This window comes from Eucyclogobius newberryi, unplaced genomic scaffold, assembly GCF_026437365.1.
Source record: "Eucyclogobius newberryi isolate DKJ021-1_F unplaced genomic scaffold, fEucNew1.0.hap1 SCAF_13, whole genome shotgun sequence".
Taxonomy (NCBI): domain Eukaryota; kingdom Metazoa; phylum Chordata; class Actinopteri; order Gobiiformes; family Gobiidae; genus Eucyclogobius; species Eucyclogobius newberryi.
In genome coordinates, this window is record NW_027315757.1 from 26866209 (window position 1) to 26892433 (window position 26225).

Sequence of the window (26225 nt, forward strand, 5' to 3'; positions counted from 1 at the left end):
CTGTGGTGGCGATGAAGTCAGACAATGTCTGTGGTGGCGAGGGACGATGTCCCAGGGTCCTCTGTCCTTAGACTCTCCTTCTCGGCCAGGAAAAACTACAAAAAAAACCTCTTTGGGAAAAAAGCGTAGAAACCTGGAGGAGTTCCAGTGAAGGAGAGATCCGACTCTCACAGACGGACAGACGGACACAAGGAGACTGGAGCTGGACCCACTCTTCAGGCAGAAGAGGGACCGTCTGAGTCGAGCTGGACCCACTCTTCAGGCAGATGAGGGACCGTCTGAGTCGAGCTGGACCCACTCTTCAGGCAGAAGAGGGACCGTCTGAGTCGAGCTGGACCCACTCTTCAGGCAGAAGAGGGACCGTCGGAGGCGAGCTGGACCCACTCTTCAGGCAGATAAGGGACCGTCGGAGGCGAGCTGGACCCACTCTTCAGGCAGATGAGGGACCGACTGAGGCGAACTGGAGCCACTCTTCAGGCAGATGAGGGACCGTCCACACAGGGCAGGGACCACTTCACCAGGAGAGGGGCATCTGGGTCCACAGGTCCTCAGGAGTGAGAGAAAGAAAAGAAGGCGGTGAACAGTTTGCAAGTGGAATCAAAAAATAAATATTGTTTGATAGCATAAGTAGTCAGAAGAAGAAGAGGATAGTGCTCAAGCTGTCATACTTCCCCCAGCATAGTTACTCCTAGGGCAGCGTAGCTGAAGCTGTGGGTTTATCTTTCTGTTCCTAACTACTCTGACCATAAGCGATTTCGAAGAGGAACGTTTTAAGCCTGGACTTAAATGAAGAGACTGTGTCAGCATATTTAACATGGGTCGGGAGCTGATTCCATAACACAGGAGCTTGGTAGCTAAACGCTCTACCTCCTACAGTACTTTTAGAGACTCTTGGCACCACCAGAAGGCCGGCATTCTGAGAGCGAAGAGCTCTGTTTGGATGATATGGTTCTATAGCATCTTTGAGGTAGGATGGGGCCATGTCATTTATGGCTTTGTAGGTCAAGAGTAGAATTTTGAATTTGATTCTAGACTCGACGGGGAGCCAGTGAAGAGACTTCAGCACCGGCGTAATGTGCTCTCTTCTTTTTGTTCCTGTTAGTAATCTTGCTGCTGCATTTTGAACCAGTTGAAAGCTTTTTATGGAGCTTTTAGGACACGCTGCAAGCAGGGAGTTACAGTAGTCTAATCTAGTCGTTACAAATGCATGGATAAGTTTTTCGGCATCACTTTTAGGCAGGATTCTTCTGATTTTGGCGATGTTGCGCAAATGGAAATAGGCTGTTTTACAAGCTTGATTTATATGAGCTTTAAATGAGAGCTCCTGGTCAAATAAGACTCCAAGGTTTCTTACAGTAGAACTGGAGGCTACACTGACATTGTCCAGTGTGACTATCTGCTCAGATAGAGCGTCTCGTAGATGCTTAGGGCCAAGCACAATGACCTCGGTTTTTTCAGGGTTAAGAAGCAGGTAGTTTAGTGTCATCCAGGTTTTTATCTCCTTCACACAAGTACTAAGTCTGTCTACTTGATCGCTCTGATCAGGTTTCATTGATAAATACAGCTGAGTGTCATCTGCATAGCAGTGGAAGTTAATGCCATGCTTTCTGATAATGTTGCCTAATGGTAGCATATAAAGAGTAAACAGAATTGGACCGAGTACCGAACCCTGTGGCACACCGTAAATTACTTTAGAGCTTGGTGAGGAGCTCTGGTTTACATTAACAAATTGGAACCTATCAGATAGATATGATTTAAACCAGCTGAGGGCTGTTCCTCCAACACCTACATCACATTCTAACCTCTGCAGTAGAATGTTGTGGTCAATAGTGTCAAACGCTGCGCTGAGGTCCAACAGAACCAGGATTGAGACCAGTCCATCGTCAGCGGCTAATAACAAATCATTTGTGACTTTAACTAGTGCAGTTTCAGTGCTGTGGTGGGCTCTGAACCCTGACTGGAAAACTTCAAATAAGTTATTGTCCTGCAGGTGGCGACAAAGCTGTTTTACTACAACTTTTTCAAGGATTTTAGAGACGAAGGGAAGATTTGAAATAGGTCTGTAGTTTACCAATAGGTCGGGATCTAGATTAGGCTTTTTCAGAAGAGGTTTAATGACTGCATGTTTGAAGGACTGTGGAACATAGCCACTTTCGAGTGAAATATTTATTATATTAAGAATAGGGTCTATAATTAGGGGAAGAATGTCTTTGAGGAGTCTGCTTGGAATGGGGTCTAGGACACAAGTTGAGCTTTTAGAGGACATAATGGCTGAAGTCAGTCATTATGTCATAGTCAGCTCCACGCCTGGCTTATTCTCAAAACCCACCCACGGTTTGAAAGCTTGCCTCATTGGCTAGAATAATATGACAATCAAAGTCACTTTTTTAGCATACAACCACAGCTAAAGGCGTGGGCGCCAAAAAGTGACGCTTCATTTAAAGGGCTGTGCTACACAAACCCACAAACTAAAAAACTTGTGGATAGTCTCATTATGTTCCAAATCATAGCAACATCACGTATTTGTGATGGAAGGAGAGAAGTATCGAACAAGCTTTATTTGTGATTTTTTTTCACAGAAGAAAACGCTGTTTACTGGACTATTTCTCCAAATGGGAATACTTCAGGAAAAATACAAGTGGATATTGTTTTTCTGTGGATTTTTACAGACAGAATGAGTACAGCTACTGATGGATTGAATCCTGTTGGTACATCATAATCGGAATAAGTGAAAGAAATGTGTTATGAAAAGTAGATTTTTATCACTAACTTGGTAATCAATGATATATCTGTTTTGTTTAGAAAATAATCTTTAAAATGATGAATAGCTTGCTGGTATTGACAATGAAAAACAAGAGCGATGATAAAATAGTACGTCTAAAATGCGGTTTTGGCCGATGCGTGGGCTGGTTGGTGTTGGTGTTGAGAAGGTGACTCCATGGTGAGCGGGCCTGTCCCTGCTCACCAGGGAGTCAACTTTTGATTGTCAATAAAAAATGTGCAGCAATAGGAATCACAAACACTGAACATGGCTTGTGCTATTAGCTGTCAGCTTTTGTCCAACAAAAGTCTAACTCCAACTGTTATGTGTCAAACGGTCTGTAAAACATTCTGTGAGGAAAACAAACAGACAGCGTAACTTTTTTTGGCGTACTTAAATTCTGTTTCTGTCCTCGGTGTTTGCTTGTTCTGACTATACTTTTATTATACACATTCTCAAACAGTGTTAACAGGCAGGGGGCGGTGGCTTGACACTAGGGAACTGGGTAAATATCAACGAAGGTCAGCAGCAGGAGGAGGGGCGGAATCAGTTTTGGGGGGAAGAAAAACAGGATCCTTCTGAAATATTCCCAAAAATATATTCTATTTATCAGTAATGACTTTGACAGCTTGGACTTTGAGCTGTACATACATTTTCAGTCAAATGCTTTTACATTTATTTAGGGGTACCTCAAGGTTCTATACTAGGCCTACAGCAGTTTTGGAAAATTGGTCTATTGTATGCTTTAAAATGACCACACTGATCTTGGTTTGTTTGGTTGGTTAGCTTTAGACACAATTTGAGAAACATGAATATTTTATGTCTTCAGTTTGTGTCAAGATATATTGGTAAAAAAGCTAAAGTTTAGTTTTAGTTCATGGAGAGATATTAAAGGACTCGACATCATTGGAATCCCGGCTTCGACATTTTACTGCATGTCCTCCCTTCTCTCTCATCCCCATTTCACATTAAGCTGTTCTGTTTAACAAAGCCTACAGGCCATCCTTAAAAAATAAATCAATAAATTCCCTTCCTATCTGGCTTTTTTTTTGTCATGTTAACTTTCAAAAAGCTGCTTTGCTGCTCATTGTCTGGTAATCTACGAGACAATGGCTGTGAAGGAACATTAAGGATTTAACTTGGTCATGTGTTAATAATCATGCATCACCGTTTAAATTGTGTTGTTTCTTCTCCCACAATAATCATAACACTCAAACGTTCCATTGCAACCTCCTCAGTAAAGCGTGCACACTCGCCAATGTTCTCCCTTAAAGGAAATCAGATTCATCACAACAACTGTATAAAATGTCACTGATGTCTCTTAAAAGTCCACACTACAGATGTGGTCACCAACAGTGCACTCTAAAACACAACCTCAGCAGTCTGTGTGCGTTGGAGCCTGAAGGGGGAAGACCCCGCTCCCTGTCAGAAAATCACAGCTAAGTTCCAGATTGTGATTTATTTCATAAGGCAAATGAAATGTGTGAGCCCTGCGGCACTGCTCACTGACTCACCGCTTTTCACTGTCTCGCTGCATGCGCGTGCACATACACACACATAAACAAGCACACACACACACACACACACACGGCAGATATGTATTTTTCACATGTTGAGTATTGCTCCGGCAACAGCCCCAAAACATATGTAGCGTGTCTTATTCAATCAAGCATTCAAACACGGGAGAGTGATGGCAGTGTGAACAGCTGTTTCCATGCCAGCCTGCAGAAAATGGCCTCAAATTTGTGCGCTTTCTCTCCGCCTGGCTGTAAATGGGGCTTCTTCTTTTCATAGGACAGGGAATATAGTCATTATTTCGTGTCTAACGCTGAGGAGAGCAAATGTTATGATACTAGTCTTTTTATGCTTCAGCGGGTTTGAATTTGTACCCGCTTCCCCCAAAGGAGCGTGGGACAATTTGCAAAAGTAAAAAAGAAAAACATGCACGGGCTGTGATGTGTTTTGTAATCAAACTCAATATTTTATTTTCTTAAGTCATTGCTACCATGAAGAATGTTATGTTAGCATTTATAGATTTGTTTCTCCTACTCATTTTGTGACTAATTATTTTAACTTCAGCCAAACTCCGACTCCATGCTGCTCTTTGATGCAGTGTTTAGTATTCTGCGCCGTTATAAGCACATCGTCCAGTACGAAATGAATACATTATCCTGCTCTGTCAAATTGGAGAATTGCAAAGTTTTAAAGAAGATCTGAGAAACTTTATCGTGCAAACTTCTTAAAGTCTTGTCTTTCTTTTCTCTTCGCAGGATCGTTGTGGGGAGGGTGTGAGCTGGAGAGGTGTTTCACACTCACCTGTGCCTGCGGTCAGCTGTAGCCCCGCCCCCTCCATCATCAGACTCAAACATGGCTCTCACAGTCTGGTTAATCTTCACCTGTGCTGTGGCTTTCAGCAACATCAGTCCCTCATCTCAAGGTATGTTGATGTATTAGATTTACAAAAAAGAAATAAAACAGCAATGGAAACAAACATGTCAGAAAATGCGGGACGTCATGACAAATATTTGAATATGATTGTTCAAAGCGTCAAAACAGCGGAACTATCCAAGAAATTCAACTTTAGCTAAATCCTGTTGAGAGAAAAACACAGACATCTTTTCTTTCACAAATGCACAAAGTGCCACTATGTGCAGGTTTTCAAAAACTGAATAGTCCATCATTCTGCTAAAATAGGTGGAAGTCCGTCGGCGTTATCATGTTTGTTTTCATTGTGTTTTGTGTTTCAACTTGGGCTTCCTCCTGAACCACTATTGTGTGATTGGTCTAGACCATTGGTGGTTTGGGGTCCGATTGCCAACAGCCTGATCCAGATGGATTCTGAAGAGTCTGGTTTATCACAAATATTTCAATACTTTATCTAGCTGGCCAGGTTATAGTGAAACATAAGTGGGCATTTGAAGGTCATATACTCGAAACTAGCTCTCTATGTAAAAGGATTACGCTTTTGTAAGTTAGTTAACTGGATAGCCTACACAAAATGGCCAAGCATAATTCAATTTGAACGACATGAACTATTTTTCGTTTTTCTTCAACAAAAATCGCGAAGAACAGTGAATGGCTTTTGTATTTTTTGCTTAAAATGATAGATAAAATCTTACGTTACTAACATTTTCGTCAATTAGGTCATGCACAAACAGGTAATGCATGTCTGGCATTAAGTTGAAGACAATTTCTGATACATTATTAGCTGAAAAGTATTCTGTTTCCGGGTGCGGGTTATAGAACATAACATCATATATAGGAATTTTACTAGCAATTGTGTTATTCAGTGAAGGCTTAGTAGTATTATGTAAACAATAGTACATACAATAAACCAAAGAGCTATATCCATGTAGCATAAAGGTTACGCTGTAGGTATTTAATTACTGAACATGGCTGAAATGAGTGCACGAGCCCCGTTGTGATCTGTAACAGCAATGACCATGTTATTGCAAATGAAGTCCCCATATTTATACCCTAGCTTCGAGCACTCCGTAGCCCGTAAACATATCGACTTGCTGACCAGGCGGGAAACACCTCACTTGATTAACCAAACTGTCCGCGTATAACGACTAATACAGAGCCACGGAGAAGAAGAGAGGCAGAGCGAAATGGCCTATGTGGACGACGTCAATAAAATCTCTTGTCATCTTGAGGTGATTTGAAGCGTGGAGACGGTACGAGGGGGAACCCGTGCATGTAATGGCACCATATGTGTGACCTGCCTGAGTGTGCATGTACCGTAAGATTCTTTCATTTGCTCCTTGTGTGTGACTGTATGCACTGGTGGGTGTGGAGCTGGAGGGTAGAAGACCTGCTTGATTTAAAATAATACCAGCGGGCGCATGGTCGAAGATGGGCAGGATAAGTGTGGGACAGCAGGAGGAGGAGGTTCTGCTGGTGGTGACCATCTGCTGAGTGCCCCCAATGATGTGCCTGGGCCAATAGGACACAGTGTGATGGACATGAGGTCGACCAGAGCTGTGGGTCCCAGTCGTTTTTGTCTCTAGTACCCCTAAGCTTTGGCTCGTACTCCGAGTACAAGCAACCAAACTGTGTGCAGGGGATTCTGAAAGAAACTAAACAAATAAAACATTTACTACTAAACAAGTTGTATTATTATTTCATATTCAAATTTATTCTACACAACATTGGTGCGTATGTAACTTTATTAAAATGTTGTTTTCAAATCATTTTCTATTTCTATTTTGAACATGAAATGATTCCAAGTAACCCCTACCAAATGCTTACGCCAATGGTTGCCAAACTTTTTATAGTCATCTCCCCCTGAGACTTTTGATGATCAGTCAGTTATTTACCCCCAACTCCAACACACTTTGAAAAAGATGACATATTTTATAGTTAGCACATTCTGTACTAAAAAATATGCATGTGGTTTACATTTAAAACATTTAGACTGGCCGGGGAGGTGCAGCTAATACTTCCATTCTGCATTCTCATAAGGGCACCCATACCACAGTTTGGGAACCACTGGCGTACATACCAGACTAGAGTCTTGGGCTGCAAGAGGAATTGCAATCTGTATGGATGCAGTAAGTAAATCACAAAGACTAAAATGTTTCTTGTGCCATCATTTCCTCCAAAGAAAACTGAATGTCTTAGATCTGAACATGTTTTGAAATAATACATGTGACTCTTTTATTAGTTATCAGCCTCTTTTAGTCAATTCTTGTCAGGAAAATCGCAGTTATATAATTTCCCCAAACCATGCAGCCTAAAGGAAAACACCATACAACGCAGTATAAATGGAACTACAACACAACAATCCGACAAGATTTGAAACATTGACCTTCAGGTAGCTACATCCCTGACACTCTCTGTGCGAGTAAGAGGAACTCATCAAAGCATCTAAATTTGAGCAGAGTCCACATTTTCGCCTGTTATTTTTCTAAGCTAACACACAAAACACACTGACAAAACCAACCAATCATGTTCATTCATTTGGCACAATTCAGCTCCACCTTTTCAACTCCCAGCATGGATTGCTTTGGGCAGTGGGAGGAAGCTGGAGAGAAATAATTTGGACACAGGCGGGACACACGGGCTCCACTCAGAAATAGAATGTACAGAATGTCAGAAATATGCGAGGGTTAATGGAACGAGACAGCGGCCAAAATATTAGAGATCCGTCCTTCTGCGTTGGCGCCCGCTGACCATGTGGTTCCAAATCGAGTAGGTGCTTGTTTTCTGTTATTCTGCATCTTAATTTGGCCGCTTTGTGCAACACTGAATTTGGTAGCGTACGTTCTGTTCCATCTGACACTTTTGGCCTCTGGCGTTGTGTCTCTCAGTGTTGCTGTGTGGATGTGGGAGTGTGTTTTTGTGCCCGGTTTTGCCTCCAACTCCCTGTTTGCCCGGGCACTGGGGGAGTATTAGGAATGGATTAATAATCAATTGACTGTTATCAGCATTCAGCCCCAAAGCACAGCCGCGCCATTTGTTGAGATGTAATTTAGAAATCACTTTTTTCACTTTAAATAGGGCTCTCAGGCTCATATATAGTGTTCCTGTTATTCTAATTTGGTTTTGGATGAATTTTAGTTCTTCTGGTGCTGCCCCGGGAGAGGTTTTTTTAGGAGTTTGAAATTTACAGGACAAATTTCACATGTAGTTTTATTCATAGGCAGTTTTACAGGATAATACAATAGCTTTTGATATACCTTATCCTAACATACATTAACAAAATAGTAATAAATACATTTGGGGATAATAACTAATAGTGAATAACACCTCAATTCTCTGTTTATATATTCTAAAATACTATAAACCAACCATAAAATACTATAAACCAACAAATACAACACATGTTCTTTAAAGGGAAGGAAAACATCATTTAAGGTGCACTTGTATCATTTTAAAGTGACCAGTGCTTTTTGTTTCCGTCTGTGGTGTTAAAATGTAGAATAAGATGAAAGAGAAACTATAAATCATACATAATTCAGGCTGAAGACCCAGGAAAATATTTACAAGTATTGCTAATGGTGTTGTTAAAACCAGCTTTTAAAAGTTGGTGAAGTCTAATAATTGTACAGTAGTGCAGATTGCATCATAAAAGAATCAGAAATTGTGGAATTGAATTCATTTTGTTTCATTGTGTTGTAGAAAAGGGGTGGGGCAAAATGTTTTTTGCATCCTCCCACTCTTTTCAGACAGAGACAGAGACAGAGACAGTCTGTTATTTCACTTAACTGCATGGCATGTAACTTTTATATTTGGTCTGTTTTCTTTGTTTGTTCTCTCCCCCATATTGTCCAAATAAATTTGATCATGAATAAAATATTATCATCCAGATATTAGTCTGAGTAATATATATATGGGTGTAGTTGCCTAAGAGAAATGTGATATTATTAAGAAATTAGAATTTTGGCTCTATCCTGGTTTTAGCCTGAAGCATGAGAGATTTTTTTGGAGTTTGAATTTGACAAGAGCAGCTGAAATCACTCCTGGGCTAATCAGAACTTATTTGAATTGCTGCAGGATCACCACACATGGCCTCACGGGGTAATGTAGGCTCTGGGTAGTCGTCTTTGTTCCTATTAATCTGCTGTGACTTAACCTCACTCTCCTCTTGGCTGCACACGCTAATATTTACCCCAATATTCAGACACATTGGTTCTGCTACGGAGCCGGCCCTTTAGCCAAAATGCTCTTAAGCAGCATGACTTATGTACACATCCCTCCACACACAGTGAATATTTATCCTGCTAAACCAGCAATTTCCTCATTAAGTTATTCCATCTATGTCTAAATCCTCATATATTCCAACGTAGATATCTCTATTAGCTCTGTTTTTCACATTTTGGAATGAGCACTAGTCAAAGTAGTCATGTTTATAAGTATGTACTTTTGGGGATTGCGTGTGTGGTGCGCGGAGAGCCCTGATTGGCTGATTTAGTCCTGCTCTTGTCTTTGTTTATTCTGTGTTTGCACATGTTTTATTTGTAATTGAGACCAGGTTTTTCATTCATAATTGCACATTCCTATCATCTCCTCATTAAAAGCCTCAGACTGTCCTGTGTATCAGTGTGTTTGAACTTAGTTTGTTACATGTAGGTCTAACTGTAAGTAAATGAATCATAAATGTGCACAATGTAACTTCTCTGGTGTCTGGAATGTTCCACAGAATGGCATTAAACATATCTATCTCCATGGAGACAACATAAACCAAGTTACAGGTCAGATCTGTGGCGAGGCGACTGCGCTCACTGTTAATAACTTCTCCATGGAAACAACTCAGAGACGCAACCCAATCTAATCTCAGTATAAATACAGCTGTTCTGTGAAGGCCGCAGACGTTTGTTACGAGAAGGTTGAGGCGCAAACAGCATCATGAAGTCCGAGGAACACACCAGACAGGTTTAGATTATACATATAATGATTTTCACACCTTTTAACAGGACAACAACCCTGAAAATAAAGCTAGAGCTACAATAGAATGGTTTAAAACAAAAACAAACGAATGTATTTGAATGACCCGATCAAAGTCCAGACCTAAAAGCAATTGAGAATCAATGGCAAGCTCTAAAAACTGCTGTTCATAAACACTCTCCATCAAATCTGACTGAGCTTTGAGCTGTTTAACAAAAAAATGGGCAAAAATGTAGCGACGTATCCCAGAAGACTTTCAGCTGTAATTGCAGGGAAAGGCGCATCCACGCAATATTGACTCAAGGCGGATGAATACTTTTGCACGTTGCACTTTTCAGTTTTTATAAAATCTGGAAATCACGTATAATTTTCTTTGCACTTCACAGTAGTGTGCCACTTTGTGTTACTCTTTCACAAAAGATGCGAATACAATTGATTTAAGTTTGTGGTCATGACGAGACAAAATGTGGAAAAAAGGAGAACAAATGGCTATAGACGGTCTACAAAAACGTCAAACTAATTTGCAGCCCTGATTAACAATACTACGCAATATTATGATATAGTTTAGTACATTTTGTCTCATTAAATCTTATTAAAAAGCTCCTTGACAACACCAACTGACACTGTTTTGTCTAATGTCACTGAATTATCTTTCCTTATGTTCTAATTGTGCCCACACACATTTGCTGCAAAGCTCAGAATGTGCAACAACGGAAACCTTTACATTTTGTTTACACTAAGCCACCGGTGGATAAATCTCATAGAAAACACCCTTAAAGCTCCAGTAGGCAGTAGGCATTTCTTTTGCACCACTGAGCAATAATTCCATAATAACCTTTTAGCATATTGCAGTGAAAACAGAGGCTGCTGCACATAGTCTTGCCTCTCCTTCAGACTTAACAAAGCCAGAGTGTGTGACGGCAGACGTTGCCCAATCAGGGGCCTTTCTGAGAGGTCGGGGTGGTGGGGTGAAGTGAGGGGGGGTTAGAAAAACAGATGATTGACAGCTGTAATGACCTGGTGCAGTGAAAAATCTGCTGCCTGTTATGCACCGATATGCACAAATCTGTTTAAATGAAACCAGTTTAAATTGCATAATAATTGACATAAGGAATAATGTATCCTGGGCTTAAATTGTGTCACTGGTGAGCCATATGAAGCAATTGCATTTTAATGTTAAGATCTTTATGACTTCTCAGCCTTGACCAGTGGGAAATGGCTGCTCATAGGCACAGAATTGAATCACATTTCTGGGGGTTGGGGCTAAATCTGCCTCTGACTGTAATTGTTAATTTTGTTGACTGTTGGAAATTTCAGCTCCACGTGTGTGTTTTGTTGTAAAGATTGCCTCTAAAGCCCTTTGTGGCTCCTGATTTCCTTGGTTCCTGGTTCCTGGTTCTTTTGTTGAGTCTTATTAGCCACAGTCGATCCTCTCTTGTCGTTCATTTTCCTCCTGTGATTGTGCTTTTGCTCTCTAAACACTTACACCATGATGACTTGGCTTCTCGCAAATTGAATTTCTCTATTTACTACCCCTATTTTCCTTGCTTTGCTGTCGACAAAATATCAAGGGAAGAAAATCAGTTGCACAGATACCAGACCAAAGTTCAAGGTTTAGGCAAAACACAAATACAAGCGAAACACAAATACAAGCGAAACACAAATACAAGCAGATAGCAATTGTTTGTGAATCTCAAACTTATGTTATCCACACACACATGTTGGGTTTCCATGCTTTGCATTACATTTCCTGAAGACTGGTCTTATAACCTTGAATATTATTTCACCGTGAAGAGACAAAGAGACCACGAGAATGGACTGTTGAGCAAGCTTTATTCGAGAGTTATTTGGCGCTCAGACCCCGGCGGAAGACGTTGCAATCATGGGCGCTCCATGATCTATTTGTATTAGATGTCTCCCCCCGGAGCCTGGAGACTAGTGGTGGTAGATGTTAAGAGGAGGTAGAGGATGAGGGGAATGCAGAGGAGGAGCAGGGGAGGCGGTGGGTCGCAGTACGGTTTGAGCGGCCGAGCCATCTGCCTGAGGGCTTAAATGTGACCGCCTGGTGCCGATTGGAGCGGGGAGGAGTCACTGGGAGCGTTGATTGGGGATGAGGAGCAGGTGCGAGGGCCATGGTACAGACGCCCCCTGACCTTTCACCCTCCTTCTTTGGCCAGGAAAAACTGCATAACCTCTTTGGGATAAGCACAGAAACCTGGGAGAGTCCATGGTGAAGTGAGGGATCTGACTCTCACAGACGGACAGGCAGGCGCCCGCTTGAGTGCGATGATGGCGCTGGGGAGAGGGGTCCTTCCATGGTGGCCTTGACGTAGATGGATGGAGTTAGGTCTTCCAGGCTGAATTTACGCAGGCTTCATTACTACTTGCCAATTTTTAAGCTAAACCCTAACTTTATCTTATTAACCCATATGTAATCTTAATAATGTGTTGAGCTATTGAAAGATTTGGAATTCAAAAATCCCAGTGAAACAGATACATTTACTAAACGGGGCCAACAAACATTTGTAACAAAATTAATGTTTCCCATGGCTCAAATTGTAAATACATAATTATGATCAGATTTTGAAAAACTTGGTAGTTTGTTTGCTGTATTATTCAATTCAATTCATTTTATTTTTGTTACACTCACAATCACAGCAGTAGTTGCCTCGATGGGCAACAATGAAATAGAGAAGCAGATTAAACAATGTTCACAGCTGTCCCAGCATCCCTCCTTCTCGTGGAGGAAAAACAACAACAACCCTGGAGGAAAAAGTAGAAACCTGCGGGAAGTTAAGCAGAGATCCTACTCTTACGGACGTTACAGGCTGCAGATGTTCATTTGCAGATAAGAGAGTTCATCCGGGCAGCAGAGGAGCCGTTCATCTAGTGTAGAGTGTGTTCCTGAGGAGCGTCCAGATCTCCAGGTCAGGGTCATGACATGGGGCGTGTCATCACTGGAGCAGCATCAGAAGTGTCTGAAACGGCATCATTCCCCGAGCGGAGAACATGTGAACAGCAATGAACTACAGCTGAACTAAAATATTACATATAGTTGTATTATGATTGATTCATGTATATTTGAGCAATTCTGTATTGTCCTGCAACAGAGGCTTGAGTGCTCAGAAAAGTCCTGTTTTCACCTACCCCCTATCTCCGCCCACATCCCTGTAAAAATGACTACAAATAACTGTTTTAAAACGTTTTCTCTTTTAAAAATTTAAATCATGTAAATGACAATCCGCTGCTTATTATTATTCGTTTTCAACCAGAACCAGTCATTGTTTCTATTTTCAAGCCGTTTTAGATCAATATTGTGGTTTACAATGATCACGTTATAGCTCAATACAAAGTCACTGATAAAACGCATCATATTTCTCCTTTAATAGCTAGTCTAAAAAAGAAAAAAAACAGCAGCACTTTTAGAACCAGCATCTCATATTGAATTGAAAATCAGCACTCTGAATCAGTTGTATCAAAATGTGTCTGAAAATCCCACCCCCCTCTCTGTCCCGTTTGGTGGCGGCTCATCAAAGGCTGAGCTGAGAGCCGTGGATCACAGAGCGGCCCGTCGTGTGAGCCAAAGGTTAATGCACGCCCTTTGAACATATATTGGGACACGTAGGCGGCTTGCTTTTGGAATGGCTGTTTTTGAAGGTGCTACTCTGTCTCTATACCTTGCCTGGTTTCTGTTTGCTCATCACTTCAGAGGACACCAGGCCCTTTCTGTCTGTGTATTTGCCTAGTACGAGTTTGCTCACTTGCGTACATTGATTGGTGCAACATAAACATGCGTCGACACAAATGTGATGTGGAGAGCGGAGCCGTTTGTGCCGCGCGGAGATAGCTGCTTCTCTTTTGTCCAGTCTATATAGGAAAAACTGCCGGGCTTTGTGGACATGCGGGACTCTCCAGAATATGTGTTTGTAAAGTGCGGTGGCAATCAGACATTTGAAACTGGCAGTAATATAAAAGCAGGACAAGAAAGAGTGAAAAGTGATTTGTAAAAATGTTAGCAAAATGAGACCTGAGAAAGCCAAGTTTATATACAAATCAAGATGAAGGCATAAAAAACACGACTAGATAAAAACAATATTTTTTTACAGTATAGTATATGGTATTTGACTCAATGTATTCTGTTGAGTCCCTATGGATAACAAGTTTGTAATTTGTTAAATTAAGAGTAACAAACAATTAGACGCCGTTAAAAGTGTTGTTGCTTTACATTGGAGATATTGTATCATGACTCACAATAATAATATCTAATGGACATTACATAAGTTATGTAACCTATGAAATTAAATCCTTTCTATGAGTGCTTTGTACGAGGAGACAAAGGTATGTTCTGCAGCGCTGCACTGCAGACTGAAATAGTCAAGTATTTTACAACACGCATAATGATAAACACTATTGAGTACTTGACTATACGTCTGCGTATGTATATTCCACATTTTACCTGTCAGCAACTGATTCTATGGTCCATTATTTCTTCTCCCACATATTACCAGTGATGGAAGGAACAGAGTACAAAAGAAAAAATATAATTTGGTAAAAAGTGTTGGTATCTGTATTTCAGTTTAGTAAATTTAACAGTGGTTTTGATTTTAGCAGGTATCCATACTTTCTTCTATATTTTTTTTTAAACAGCACTAAAAATTAAAAAAGTACTTTCCTTTACGGTTTCAGACGTGGCTGATGGGATAATACTTTAGCACGCTCATATAATTTGATTCAACATCCCAACTTTGAGCAAACAAAAATATACAAATAAAACATCTATAACATTTAGGAAATGCATTCAGTTGTTTCTATTGAACAAAAGGCAGCAAATAGTTTTATCCAGACTTTTGATGCTTTATCTGTCTGAAATACGAACATTTTTTACTCTGGCAGAACATTTTTATGGTGATACATCAATACTTTTACTTAAATAACACAACATCTTCCCCCACTATATATTACACTGCTTTTCTCTCTTCTTATTGCAAACCCATTAAGCCACCCCAAATATTCCTGTTTCTTTCTTGTACCCAAATCTCCCTGGTATCACTTCCAGCTGCTAACGCATTGATCTCGCAGTAACTCCCTCGTACGCTACAGTTCGTGCCCTTTCTGCGTTTGGCTGAGTAAAGAGGTTAATTACTGTAAGTGTCTAATGTAGTCGCTGCGCCGTCACACTCGGGCCACTAGATGTTTTTCTCTCTTCACAGCCGTCTCTCAGACAAGCCTTCTATATATATGTATAAAAATATATATATACAGTCTCTCACCAGTACTTTTCTATCTCGCGGCTTTCATCCCTCTGGCGTTTTCCCAGCAGCACCCACACTTTTTACACCACAACACTGTTTATATGAATCTAGGTCTGACTCAGTCTCCTGGCTTGCCTCTTGTGATATGCGCCGCGCCGAGCAGAAGCAGGTTGTGTTGGGCCCGTAGCGCTGTCCCAAGGGGGAAAGGCTGGATATTTTACACCAGGTGGATCTTCATTTTTTTTTTTTTAAAGCAAGTAGAGTTTTATTTCGAGCTGAACGACTCCCCCGCTGAGGTGACTTTATTGCATAATTAGACAACAGGGCCGGTGATGAGATGATTTCACAGTATGGGCACGTCCCGTCTTGCCTTCTCACAGTTTATGTGTTTTTGGAGCTTCTTTGTGACTGCCTGTCTTTATGTCGGAGCGGCTTCTCCCCACAGAAAAGTTGGGCAAACTTCCAGCACCAGAAGTATTGTTACTAAGATGTTTTATACAACTAGAACACAAATGCCTTCAATTAGAGGTGGGCAATATTGAAAAAATGTATATTGGTTGAGATCGAATTAAAAGCTAGTTACGACTTTAGTACTTTTCACCACTCAAAAGATATACTAGTACAGTATATTTAAATAGCTTTTCATCATTCTGAAATCTTTGACTATCTTATCAATCGTTATTTAATCACAAGGGCATTGGATCGAGAGTAGATTATCACAGTATAAGAACTGCAAGATTAATCACAATCGAATCCAAAACGCAATTTGAATGGATGCAATTGGCAAATCGCAAAGGCTGAACTTTTTGAAGTACCATCTGTTTGTTTTATTTGGTTGGGACAGTGCATTTTAATGAACATATATGAGACACATGCCGTAAACACGTAGTTGTAGTCAATGTCCAGCTGTTGTCCCACATTAGCTCTCACAACACACTGGACATTGGAGGCAAGGTGGGTGAAGCGTCCAGCCTAAGGATACAAGGACAGTGTGCATTACCGCCCCCTGTCGCACCTGGCATTCCAGTGGTGTCCCTTCCAAGGACTAACCAGGCTCATCCCGGCTTAGCTTCTGAGACAAGTTGATATGGCTACATTTCAATTTCCTCCACAAACAACAACATATCCTGTCTTATTCTGCAAAAAAAAACTGCTCACAATGTAGTTTAGATCTGTACAAACATGTTCTGAAATACATAGTTTGTCAGTTCATATTCCAGCCTTTTTTGTCAATTCTCTTTGAACAGAATCAAAGCAATTCTTGTCAGAAAAATTGCAATTAGATATTTTTCCCGAATCGTTAAACTCTACACAGTACTGATGGAACTGAATTTCCAACTGACATTAATCCCACTCTAGTTATTGTACAAAAAGGTAAAAGCAAGAGCTACACCAGACAAAAAAATTATATATTAAAATATTTCATCACTAAACAAAATAACTTGTGTTTTTGAAAGAAATGACATCATTCACAGTTGCAAAGATGACACAATCTCGTTTCTGGAGGCTGCTCTGGTCCAGCGTAAAAGGATTTGGGTGTGTGTTGGACGAAGCAGAGCGGGTATCTTGTTTCCATTGAGGGCACGTTTAATTCTCTTATGAATGATGTAATGTTATGGGCTGTGTTGTAATTGGGTTCAGCGTTAGGGCTCGGCAGCGTATAAGAGAAGGGTTAGGCTTGAACAATGGGAGGTCCTTTGTCTTTCTTCCTATCCGCCTGTCTCTTTGACCTCCACCGTAGAGCCACGTCAGCTCCACCATCCATTTCCAAGTCTTTCTATGTTTTTCCTCCTATTGTTATCCCGCCTGATTTGCTCTGCCATCTCATTTTTCCTTCTTTGAGCATTTTTCTCCAGCGGGCAAGTAGATATATATGTCATTTTGATGCTGCTTTGTGCTCCGACCTTATAGTGCGACTGGTGACTCCCAAAACAGTCACTCCTCATCTCGTCTTCTCTCTTGTCTCCTTGGGGCAAAATAGACGAGAGAGGAGACGAGATCGTATCCTATAGCTCCTAGACTGGTCTCGCTCCCCCTTGCCATTACCGACCACTGTCCCGCTCGCCCCCCGTGCCCCCTGCATCCTCATGTCTGCCCCGTTTGGTTGGTCTCAGAATGTCACATTGTCACAACTCTTCATTTTGAAAGGCCGTCCAGATGTGACAGCTGTGGCCTCGGCGGATCGGCAGTGGCAGGCCATGCACCAGCGACTCATTGCGCTAACTCGCGGTGCTAAGTGAGTCGCTAAAGTACGAGTCGAGACCCAGAGGGGAAATACCATCCGCTCTCAGTTCTATCTGCTGAATGTTAAATTAAACTATTGTCGTGATTGTTACTTTTTGTCATTTCTGCCACAAACTGCATTGCTGCTCTTGCTGAAGATAAATGGACTGCACCCGGGATTTCCTCATGAATAAAGTCAATTCTGTTTTTGCCACTATACAGCTATATTGTAAACACATCTATTTGGGTAAAAATCAGTCCATTGTGCACTCTTTGCATCTAATTATAGAGCACTTTTAGCCCGAACTATCTTTTTGGTTTACAGAGAATGTTCGAAAAAACTGTTGTGTGCCTCATTTATTCTGATGTTGCGCAGACACAAATAGTCCACTGGTGCGTGATATTTTGGCTTGTTTTTGTTCTGAATCTTTTATAAAGCTTTTGGAACTGTTTCCAAAATGGTAACTTTTTTACAGTATTGAATGTGTTAATCCTTAAGACCACTGCCTGGCTCTATGCTCCAGCAACTTCCTAATAAGTATCAACAGCAGACCAAAAGACCATCATTGAGCCAACTAACCCGCCAGCCTTAGGTGCTCTGAGCTCCATGAGTATAATCTCTTATTGTGAATCTATCGCAGTCCCTATCATCATTTGTGGTTACCTGCAAGGCCAGATCTTCTCTTTCCTGGAAAACAAACACGTGCCGTATTCAAAGGCAGTGATATCGCAGTCCAAGGTCAAGCTGTTGAACACTTGGTGCTGCATCTCAAATAACAGGTTTGGACATCCTGACCAAAAAGGTTTCACTGATACTAGATCGCCATTCCTCTTTGCTAGAAGATTTGTATTATCAAGCTTTAGGAATTGAAAAGTTGTTTATTTCTTCAATATTTTTCCTTCTCATTTACAAAGAAGCAGCACCAAAACGACACAAGATAATGTTGATATTACATTAACAGATAAAGGATACAACATGTTTCATATTGATTTTTTTTTCTTTTAATTTACAATAGCAAAATAATAAAAACTGTGTCAATACAAATCATTGCATCCTTAAAATGGCCCATGTTTCTCTCTAGCCCCAGGCTTCTGGCCGAGTGAGGATAATGAGTCAAATCCAATCAGGTTCTCTCTCTCTTCCACTTAATTTGCACAGAGCGCCCATTACAAAGCCGAGCACCTCAGCCCTTCACAGTGACTCCAGCCCACGTCCTAATTCAAACCTGTCTCTCCATCAAAGGAGAGCAAACAGTTTCCTGCCACTGAAGCCATAATGCCACATAAAAGTGCTCAGGTCCAGAAATACACCTAATCATTTCAATTCACGGAACACTCCGACCTATATGAGACCTCCATAAAGTGATAGAGCTTTTGATGCTAACATTTAAAAAGACCAGTTTTACCTGCGGCTACAGATAAAAATGCCTGTAACACTCACTAGAATAAATCTTTTGTTGTAAAGAGTTTATAGGCTTATAAATTGATACATCTGCTTTAATTCATGAGCACACAGTCTTCTTGATTAACTGTTTTGTCAGAGTAATGTTTATTTTTATAATCTGTGCAGTATAATATTTTCATTGCCAGCTACAGCGCTTGTGTCATTATTGAAGTTGACGATTGCTTTCCCTCAAAGACCATACAGAACCAGATGAAGTTGTATGTACAGTAACACACTAAATGAGTCATAGCCGCAAGTCGGGGTCCACCTATATATGGCTGCTGCTGAGAGAGGCATCTGTCATCCAGCTATTACAGTGGTGGAGTGACGTGCCACTCCTAAATGGCCACATGGGTACAGCGGTGTCTTTTTTGGCTGCGGAGAGACCCTGAAACCCTTAATGGATTCCTGCAGAGTGAAGGACAGTCGTAGCCCATGGCCAGTCCAAGCTTATCCCCCGCTCATCTCATCTAAGCCCCGCTCAGAGCCAGCCACAGCTCCAGCTAGGCCCCGGGCCATCTGGCTCTCACACAGCCGCATTCAGATGGAGCGGCATACACACTCCGTCAGTCTCTCAAATCAAGTTCTGCACTTGTTTGTTTGAAAATACCATTCAAAAAATTCCAGCCTAAATGACTCTGAGAGGTGCATTCAGCCGCATTTACGGTGTGAAATATGCCTTAATCCTGGGACTTGTCAAATAGTGGGCTGTAAGTGTGAACTGTGCAGGTGTGAAACCTGATAGTATTTGGCAGATTTGCAATTCGGATAGGCTTGTTATCATGGCTGTGCACTGGCTCTGCTGACCTAAACAGTAAGCTAATTTGATTCAACTACTGTTCATACTGTTCATGTATTTTCTTGGCTAGGGCTGTTGACTAAAGAAAAGTCCTGGTCCTTGTGTGTCAATGAATCGACTAAAAAGCAGAAACGCGTGGTACTGTCTAATGCTCTCAGAACTAACAAGTACATCTATGAACAGACCTTGTGTCTCATCTAAACTGCACTGAAATGAACAAAATTCACACAATTACGTATACTTACACAGAAAACTACTAGTAAACAGTGTATTTATCGGCTAAATGACAGATTATACTCACAATTCACTCCCAAATCTCAAACTAACTCACTCCAAGTATTCTCTTTTCTGCTGCGATCCATATACCGGTACATTTACAATCTTATGTCAATTGATTATTGGACTAAACAACTAATGGCCAGCTGCCCTAGTAGTGCCATGACCCAAAAATACACACGCACTGAAATAAATGATGAAAGTGCTTAGGCTTGAGTTAGTAAGTTTTAGTTTGGTTCTAGTTTGGATTAGTTTAGTTTATTTAGCATTTGTGACCCTTAACTTTTTAAACATCAGAAAAATGTCCTCTCGTAATCTAATACAAACAAAGAAATACTTGGCCTCTAAACAAGAGTTATTGATTAATTCTGAATAATTGTTGGCAAGCAGACAAACAGATTCAACTTTTTGTTGTTCTTGTTTTAGGTGTTTTAAAGTTCATCTGTCCTCTGACATTATAACCTGGTAATAATTTGACTATTGACTAGTTGTAAAATAGTGTGTGCTTTGAGTTAAATATTTTGTAGGAATCCAACATACAACTCAACATATATTTTAAGCTTGATGCCCTACCTCATAAAGCTGTGTTTCAGTACTTGGAATAAATCCAAAAGAACACTCCCTGCAGCTGTGTGAAAACTATTTAAAAGCACCAATCAAAGTCTAATACCTGGGTTGCCCCATAATGGATGTTTTTGTTAGTGGCAAAATAACCCTCAAAACCCCAGACTGTTTATCATGGGGTATGTAAAGTGTGTGTAACTTGTAATCTACCTCCCGCAGTGGGGGCTAATGTTCCTGTTGTGTTGATCCACAGTCTTAGTGAAGCGAGGGCCATTGCTCCTTGTGGCCTCTTTCAGTTTTACATTCCTTTCCGCTCACTATGGGTCTAATGGCTGTCCAGCTGTACGCCGCGGTGTACTCACTCTGCAGGAGATGTAAAGGAACATGGCCCCACACTGGTGCAGGTCTGCATGCCCACTGTGCCTCCAGAGAGAGGGAGAGAGAGAGGTGTAGAAGTTGTTTGTGTGTGGTGTCCCCTCGCATTTGTTTAAGGAGATTTTGGTCTCGCCTCGCCTGCTGTTTGCATGTCTCTGTTTTAATTAGTATGCGTGTTTGTATCCAGGCCTTTGTGATTTGGCTCCGACACTGCATGCTGGTGAGGCATAAAAGATGTGGAGTTGGTCTGTGTGAGCGGTTCAGCCTTAATAGCGTTAGTTACACAACAGAACTCCAGGCCCAGCTGTATAAAAGAGTGGCATTTGGAAATGTGAGCTACTCGTGAGGCAGTGAGTCATGTAGCTACTGCGGAACATGTCTGAGATGACTGACGCTGACATTGAGGCAGATGGGCCGTGCTCCTGAGTGGACGTGGCTGAAACCCAAGCCGTGCTAGTGCAGTATCAGGGCAGAAAAAAGCTCTGCTCGGCACGTTTGAGAGCTAACAGAGGCTGAGTCAGAGGCTGTCTGTCAGGAGGAAGTGTTCTCATGAAGAGTCCTGAGCTGTGTGTAAGTTTAACTGCATTGTTTAAACAAGATAGTATGGCCACCTTTAGCCACACTGCCATATGCTTAACGTGGAAGATTGCTTCTCCCCGTTCAGTACCACGGACAGCTCCTTTCACCACTTGTCTCAAACTACTCCCACACTATGTACCCAAGGTTCAGCACCATCACTGCTCACAAAGAGGCAGGCGCTTAAATACGAAGCAACACTGGCTGTCCTTCCACAAGTACTTCACAACCAGATCAGTCACCCGTCTAGACAATAGGCCTCCACCTGCTTTGGGAAGGGGCCTGTTAGACTGTAGAATGTGTGTGGATATGTGTGCTCTACAAGACTTCTTTGGTTCAATTTTACCCTTTCAAAACTGTTTATTTGGCTAAATACTAAACACTCAGAATAGGACCATGTGCAGTGTTTATAAAGACACCAAGTGCCTCTCCCTCACCTCTGGGCCTCCTCTCTCATGCCTCTGTGCTTGGCTCAGTGATTAACCCTGAATGCTACATTGTCCCGGTTGACCCCTCCATACAGAGCGTACATCTGGCCACAGTCCATCAGCCCCCTCACAGACAGCTAATTAACAGTAAAAGGTGTGGACACAGAGGTCAACCTGTGCTCTGCCTTCACTCTCCTGGTTGTTTGCTGTGTTTTAGCAGCAATTCTTCATGCAGAGTGCGGCCTAAAACATGGTGTGCCGACACTTCGCCGAGGCACAGGAGACTTAAGAAAACTGTGAGGGACACACAGTTCTGGTGTGAGCATAGCTATATGCTGATGCCTGCCGTCTGTGTGGAGGAGTTTGTTAATATTTCAAAATCGCAGTTTGTTTCACAAGTATCTATCTGGAGAAGCTGGTATGGCGGCAAATTCCTCATGGCACTATGCAATCTGTGAGGTTCAATTATGTCGCAACAGTAATAATATTTGTGTTGTCAAGAGTTGCTCATTTGTGCTTTACGCACAAACAGAAGCGCTTTCATGTTTGCCTCTCGCCGAATACTACACTCTATGTTTACAATGTGGCTTAATAATAAAGTGCCTCCTGAAAGTATCAAGGTATATTGAATTATCAATAACCATGTCTCTCCCTCTCCTCTTTCCACTCCAGCTCTGAGCCGGTCAATGATGCCCTTCGGTTTAATGCGACGGGAGCTGGCATGTGAAGGCTACCCTATCGAGCTGCGCTGCCCTGGAAGTGATGTCATCATGATCGAGACGGCCAACTACGGGCGCACCGACGACAAGATCTGTGACGCTGACCCTTTCCAGATGGAGAATACACAGTGCTATCTACCTGACGCCTTTAAGATCATGTCCCAGAGGTAAATTCACATGGGTGTGGACATGTTTACACACAACTAAAGCCTGCCTTCAAACCACAAAAAATATTCTCTGCATTATTTGTAACGGCGGTGAATACATGAATACAAAAATATGCTGTAACCAATCTCAGCCACAGATAACATGCGAGTTTTGCTTTGCTTGTATTTGTGAGGGCCCGTCTTTTATGTTCGCACCAGGCATCTCCTTCCTTCCTCAGATCAATGGCAGCCTTCTCCTCACTATCCATCACGTGTGTAATGGAGGCAGGGCGCTAGCTCGGCCAGAAAGGATGCAGGAGAAAAGTAGTGGGAGGTGTTTGGCGAATTGAAAGGGTAGCGGAAGAGGAGAGAAGAGATTGCTTGAAATGATTTGATGATCGAGTTGAGAGTAGCAGAGATTTGCGCGGAGGGAGCAGCCACACAGGAGAGGATGCTGAGGGCTGATGAGAATAAGTGTGCGTGGGCGGGTGTACCTTTGCCTAGGCGTGAGCAGGCATGCGGGATCGTCATGATGGTATTGTGTACATATCATTTTTGTACCCTCGTATTTGCCTGTGTCCTTCCCTGTTCTCTCACCTCTAATTGCTCCCACTCGCTGTTCCCCCAGAGAGGAGCGGGTGACGTCACGCGCCCTCTCGCTGCCTCTGCTCCACACGCACACACCCGCCCTCCCCTCGCTCACTCGCTCCCTCTCCTCCATCTCTATCTCCTCCTCCCCGCGGGTGCATCTGTCACATGATCTAGTCTAGTGTGAAATTACTCCCTTCCCCAACCGTTCTTTTTGTCTTTCAGGGCCTGGAGATGTTTTTTGCACCTCACTTCATCTTTCTTACACTGTAAAAAATATTGCTTTCCTACAGAGAAGTTTTACAGTAATTTTAGTTAGTTAGTTACAGCGAGTTCAATCTGGGGGTTTAGTCAGAAATAAATCATTGTCAGTGTTTTGTTCCTACATTTTTTGAGCGTTGAAATAAAAATCGACAACAATTTTGAATGTAGATTTGTCTCTGTCCGTTATTCAATGTTAAGTGTGATGCAAAAAGCACAAATCCCAGCCATATTTTAGGGAACTATAATTTAAAAATAATCAGTGTGTCTAATGTGGCTAATGAAGCAGTCTTTTGTTCTTGCATCGAATATTATTAATATGCGAGCACATAGCGAATGTTACTTGGAATGGTTTCAAATGTTTAAATAAAGGTGAAATTGACTAGTATTTGAATCAGAGGTGGGAGATATGGGTATGGGCAACATCTCAATTGATGTTCAGGAGATAAGTAAATTAGAATATATATGTATATCGTGTAATCTCCCAATCAAGTGTGTAAAGGGATATTTCTGCCTTGTTGTGGTTAATTTTACGGTTCTTTCATGGTTTGTGCAATACTTCAATCTCAACCGCAAGACAATTACAGGCACATTTTAGCACATTCCTGAAAGAAAAAAAGGCTCTTTGTAGTGCATTTTGCAAAAGAGGATTTTGGACGTCAATGTCATTTAAAAAATAAAATATAATGGAAATAATTGCATACTATATACTACTTCGAAAACAGATTTATTTGCCTCGCACCTGAGTTAGGGGGTGTGAGACAAAGCTTTAGGAAGTACTCAAGACAAAAACATGTTGGAAACCACTGTTGAGTTGAGAATATTTTTTGCAAGTTGTAGATTGAGAACCAGATTAAGTTAAAAAAAATCTCAGAGTACATTGCAAAACATTAAGAACAACCACATAACCATATAACAACCACATAAACAAACACAATTCATAAGTTACAAAAGGCCTATGATTATTTTTACCATATACTCAGTAAGATTTACTAACACTTTCACTTTTGTGTTTGGTCTTCACAGATGTAACAACCGTACACAGTGTGTGGTGGTCGCGGGCTCGGACGTGTTCCCGGACCCCTGCCCTGGAACCTACAAGTATTTGGAGATCCAATACGAATGCGTCCCATACAGTGAGTACTGCGCGTCCGCTTGCCCCCCGCTCCTCCTCCCCCTGCCCCCTCACTTCATCCACACCTGCCCCATCAGCTTCTCTAACCCTCACCCTCTCCCTCTTCTACTAAAAAACACACACGCAGACTCTCCTGTAGACGTCCATACACACATTCTCTTCTGCTCTTTCTGTCTCCTGAAATTTGCACTGCTCACAACAAAAAAAGACCTTTTCTTCATCTGCAGAGCGACGCACCAGTGGCCGTGGAGGTTTTCACATGAGGAGCAGCAGGGCTAAGATAAGCGCTTGACGCCCACCCCACTGCAAACAGGAGGTCAGCCCTTATTGGCGGCCCCCTCTGTGTATCGTCGCCCCGGGCCATATTGTACCTTTATCTGGCTCCAAACACCTTAGCCTTCCCTGCCATTTCCAATAAAAATTAAAATTCGGCACAGAGAGATTTAAAGAGGCGTAGGGCACATTATGGGCACTGCGAGAACACAATAGGAATATTAACAATGACAGGTCACGAGCTGATTTAAGGTCACGTGACCCAGAGCACCCATTTGATTGTCGCTATGGTAACGGCTGACTTGGTTCAGTGTGAATTGCTTTGACAATTTAACAGATAGTGAAGGAAGGGCTGGCTGTATTTGCTATCAAGAAGTTGATCAAAACGCAGGCACAGGAATTAATCTCACAGTGATCAAAATCTGTTCATTTTATATTTCATTAGATGTGAAATACTATTCACTACTTTGTGAATGTTGAAGTAGACTTAGCTATAGAATCCAAATGCTTAGGACCCACGTCATATTTTAAGATAAGATAAGATAAGATATTCCTTTATTGTCCCACATGGGGAAATTTCATTGGTGCAACGCAGGTAGATACAGAGGTAGATACAGAAGAACAGATCACTTATAGGAAGTCTGAAAATCACTTTCAGTAGAAGATCTCCTATAAATAAATAAAAACTCCCTTAGTTTGATGTATTGTATTTTGCTGGAAGGAGTAGACTCTTTAAAGGTTTGTAAACAAAAACATTCTTAAATTATGTAGTGGAGGCAAAAGTAAAGTGTGATTCCAATGGAGAAACTGGGATTAACCTCAGAATATCACAAAGTATGAAAATTCCAGGTGGCTTTCTCTAATAAAAGCCACTTAGACTCATATGAGTAATTTCAGAGCCTGGTTTAAGTGTATTTTACATAATTAGTTCATTAATAGGAGACTATGACAGACAATTAGTATTTGCGATGAATGCAAACCATTTACCAGATTATTACTTACTGCAATATTTACAT

At 41.6% G+C, this 26225-nt stretch overlaps 1 protein-coding gene across 5 annotated transcripts in view; it reads left to right on the forward strand.

The window, feature by feature from the left end:
- Positions 1 to 5029: 5029 nt before the first annotated feature.
- adgrl1a (adhesion G protein-coupled receptor L1a) overlaps positions 5030 to 26225 on the forward strand; it is an 80500-nt gene continuing 59304 nt past the window's right edge. For all 5 annotated transcript variants that reach the window (XM_072443168.1, XM_072443170.1, XM_072443169.1 and 2 more), the window contains exons 1-3: positions 5030 to 5198; positions 22760 to 22973; positions 24828 to 24937. In XM_072443168.1, the coding sequence (XP_072299269.1) occupies positions 5129 to 5198; positions 22760 to 22973; positions 24828 to 24937 (394 nt within the window). In that variant the 5' untranslated portion in view covers positions 5030 to 5128. The remainder of the gene's footprint in view (positions 5199 to 22759; positions 22974 to 24827; positions 24938 to 26225) is intronic.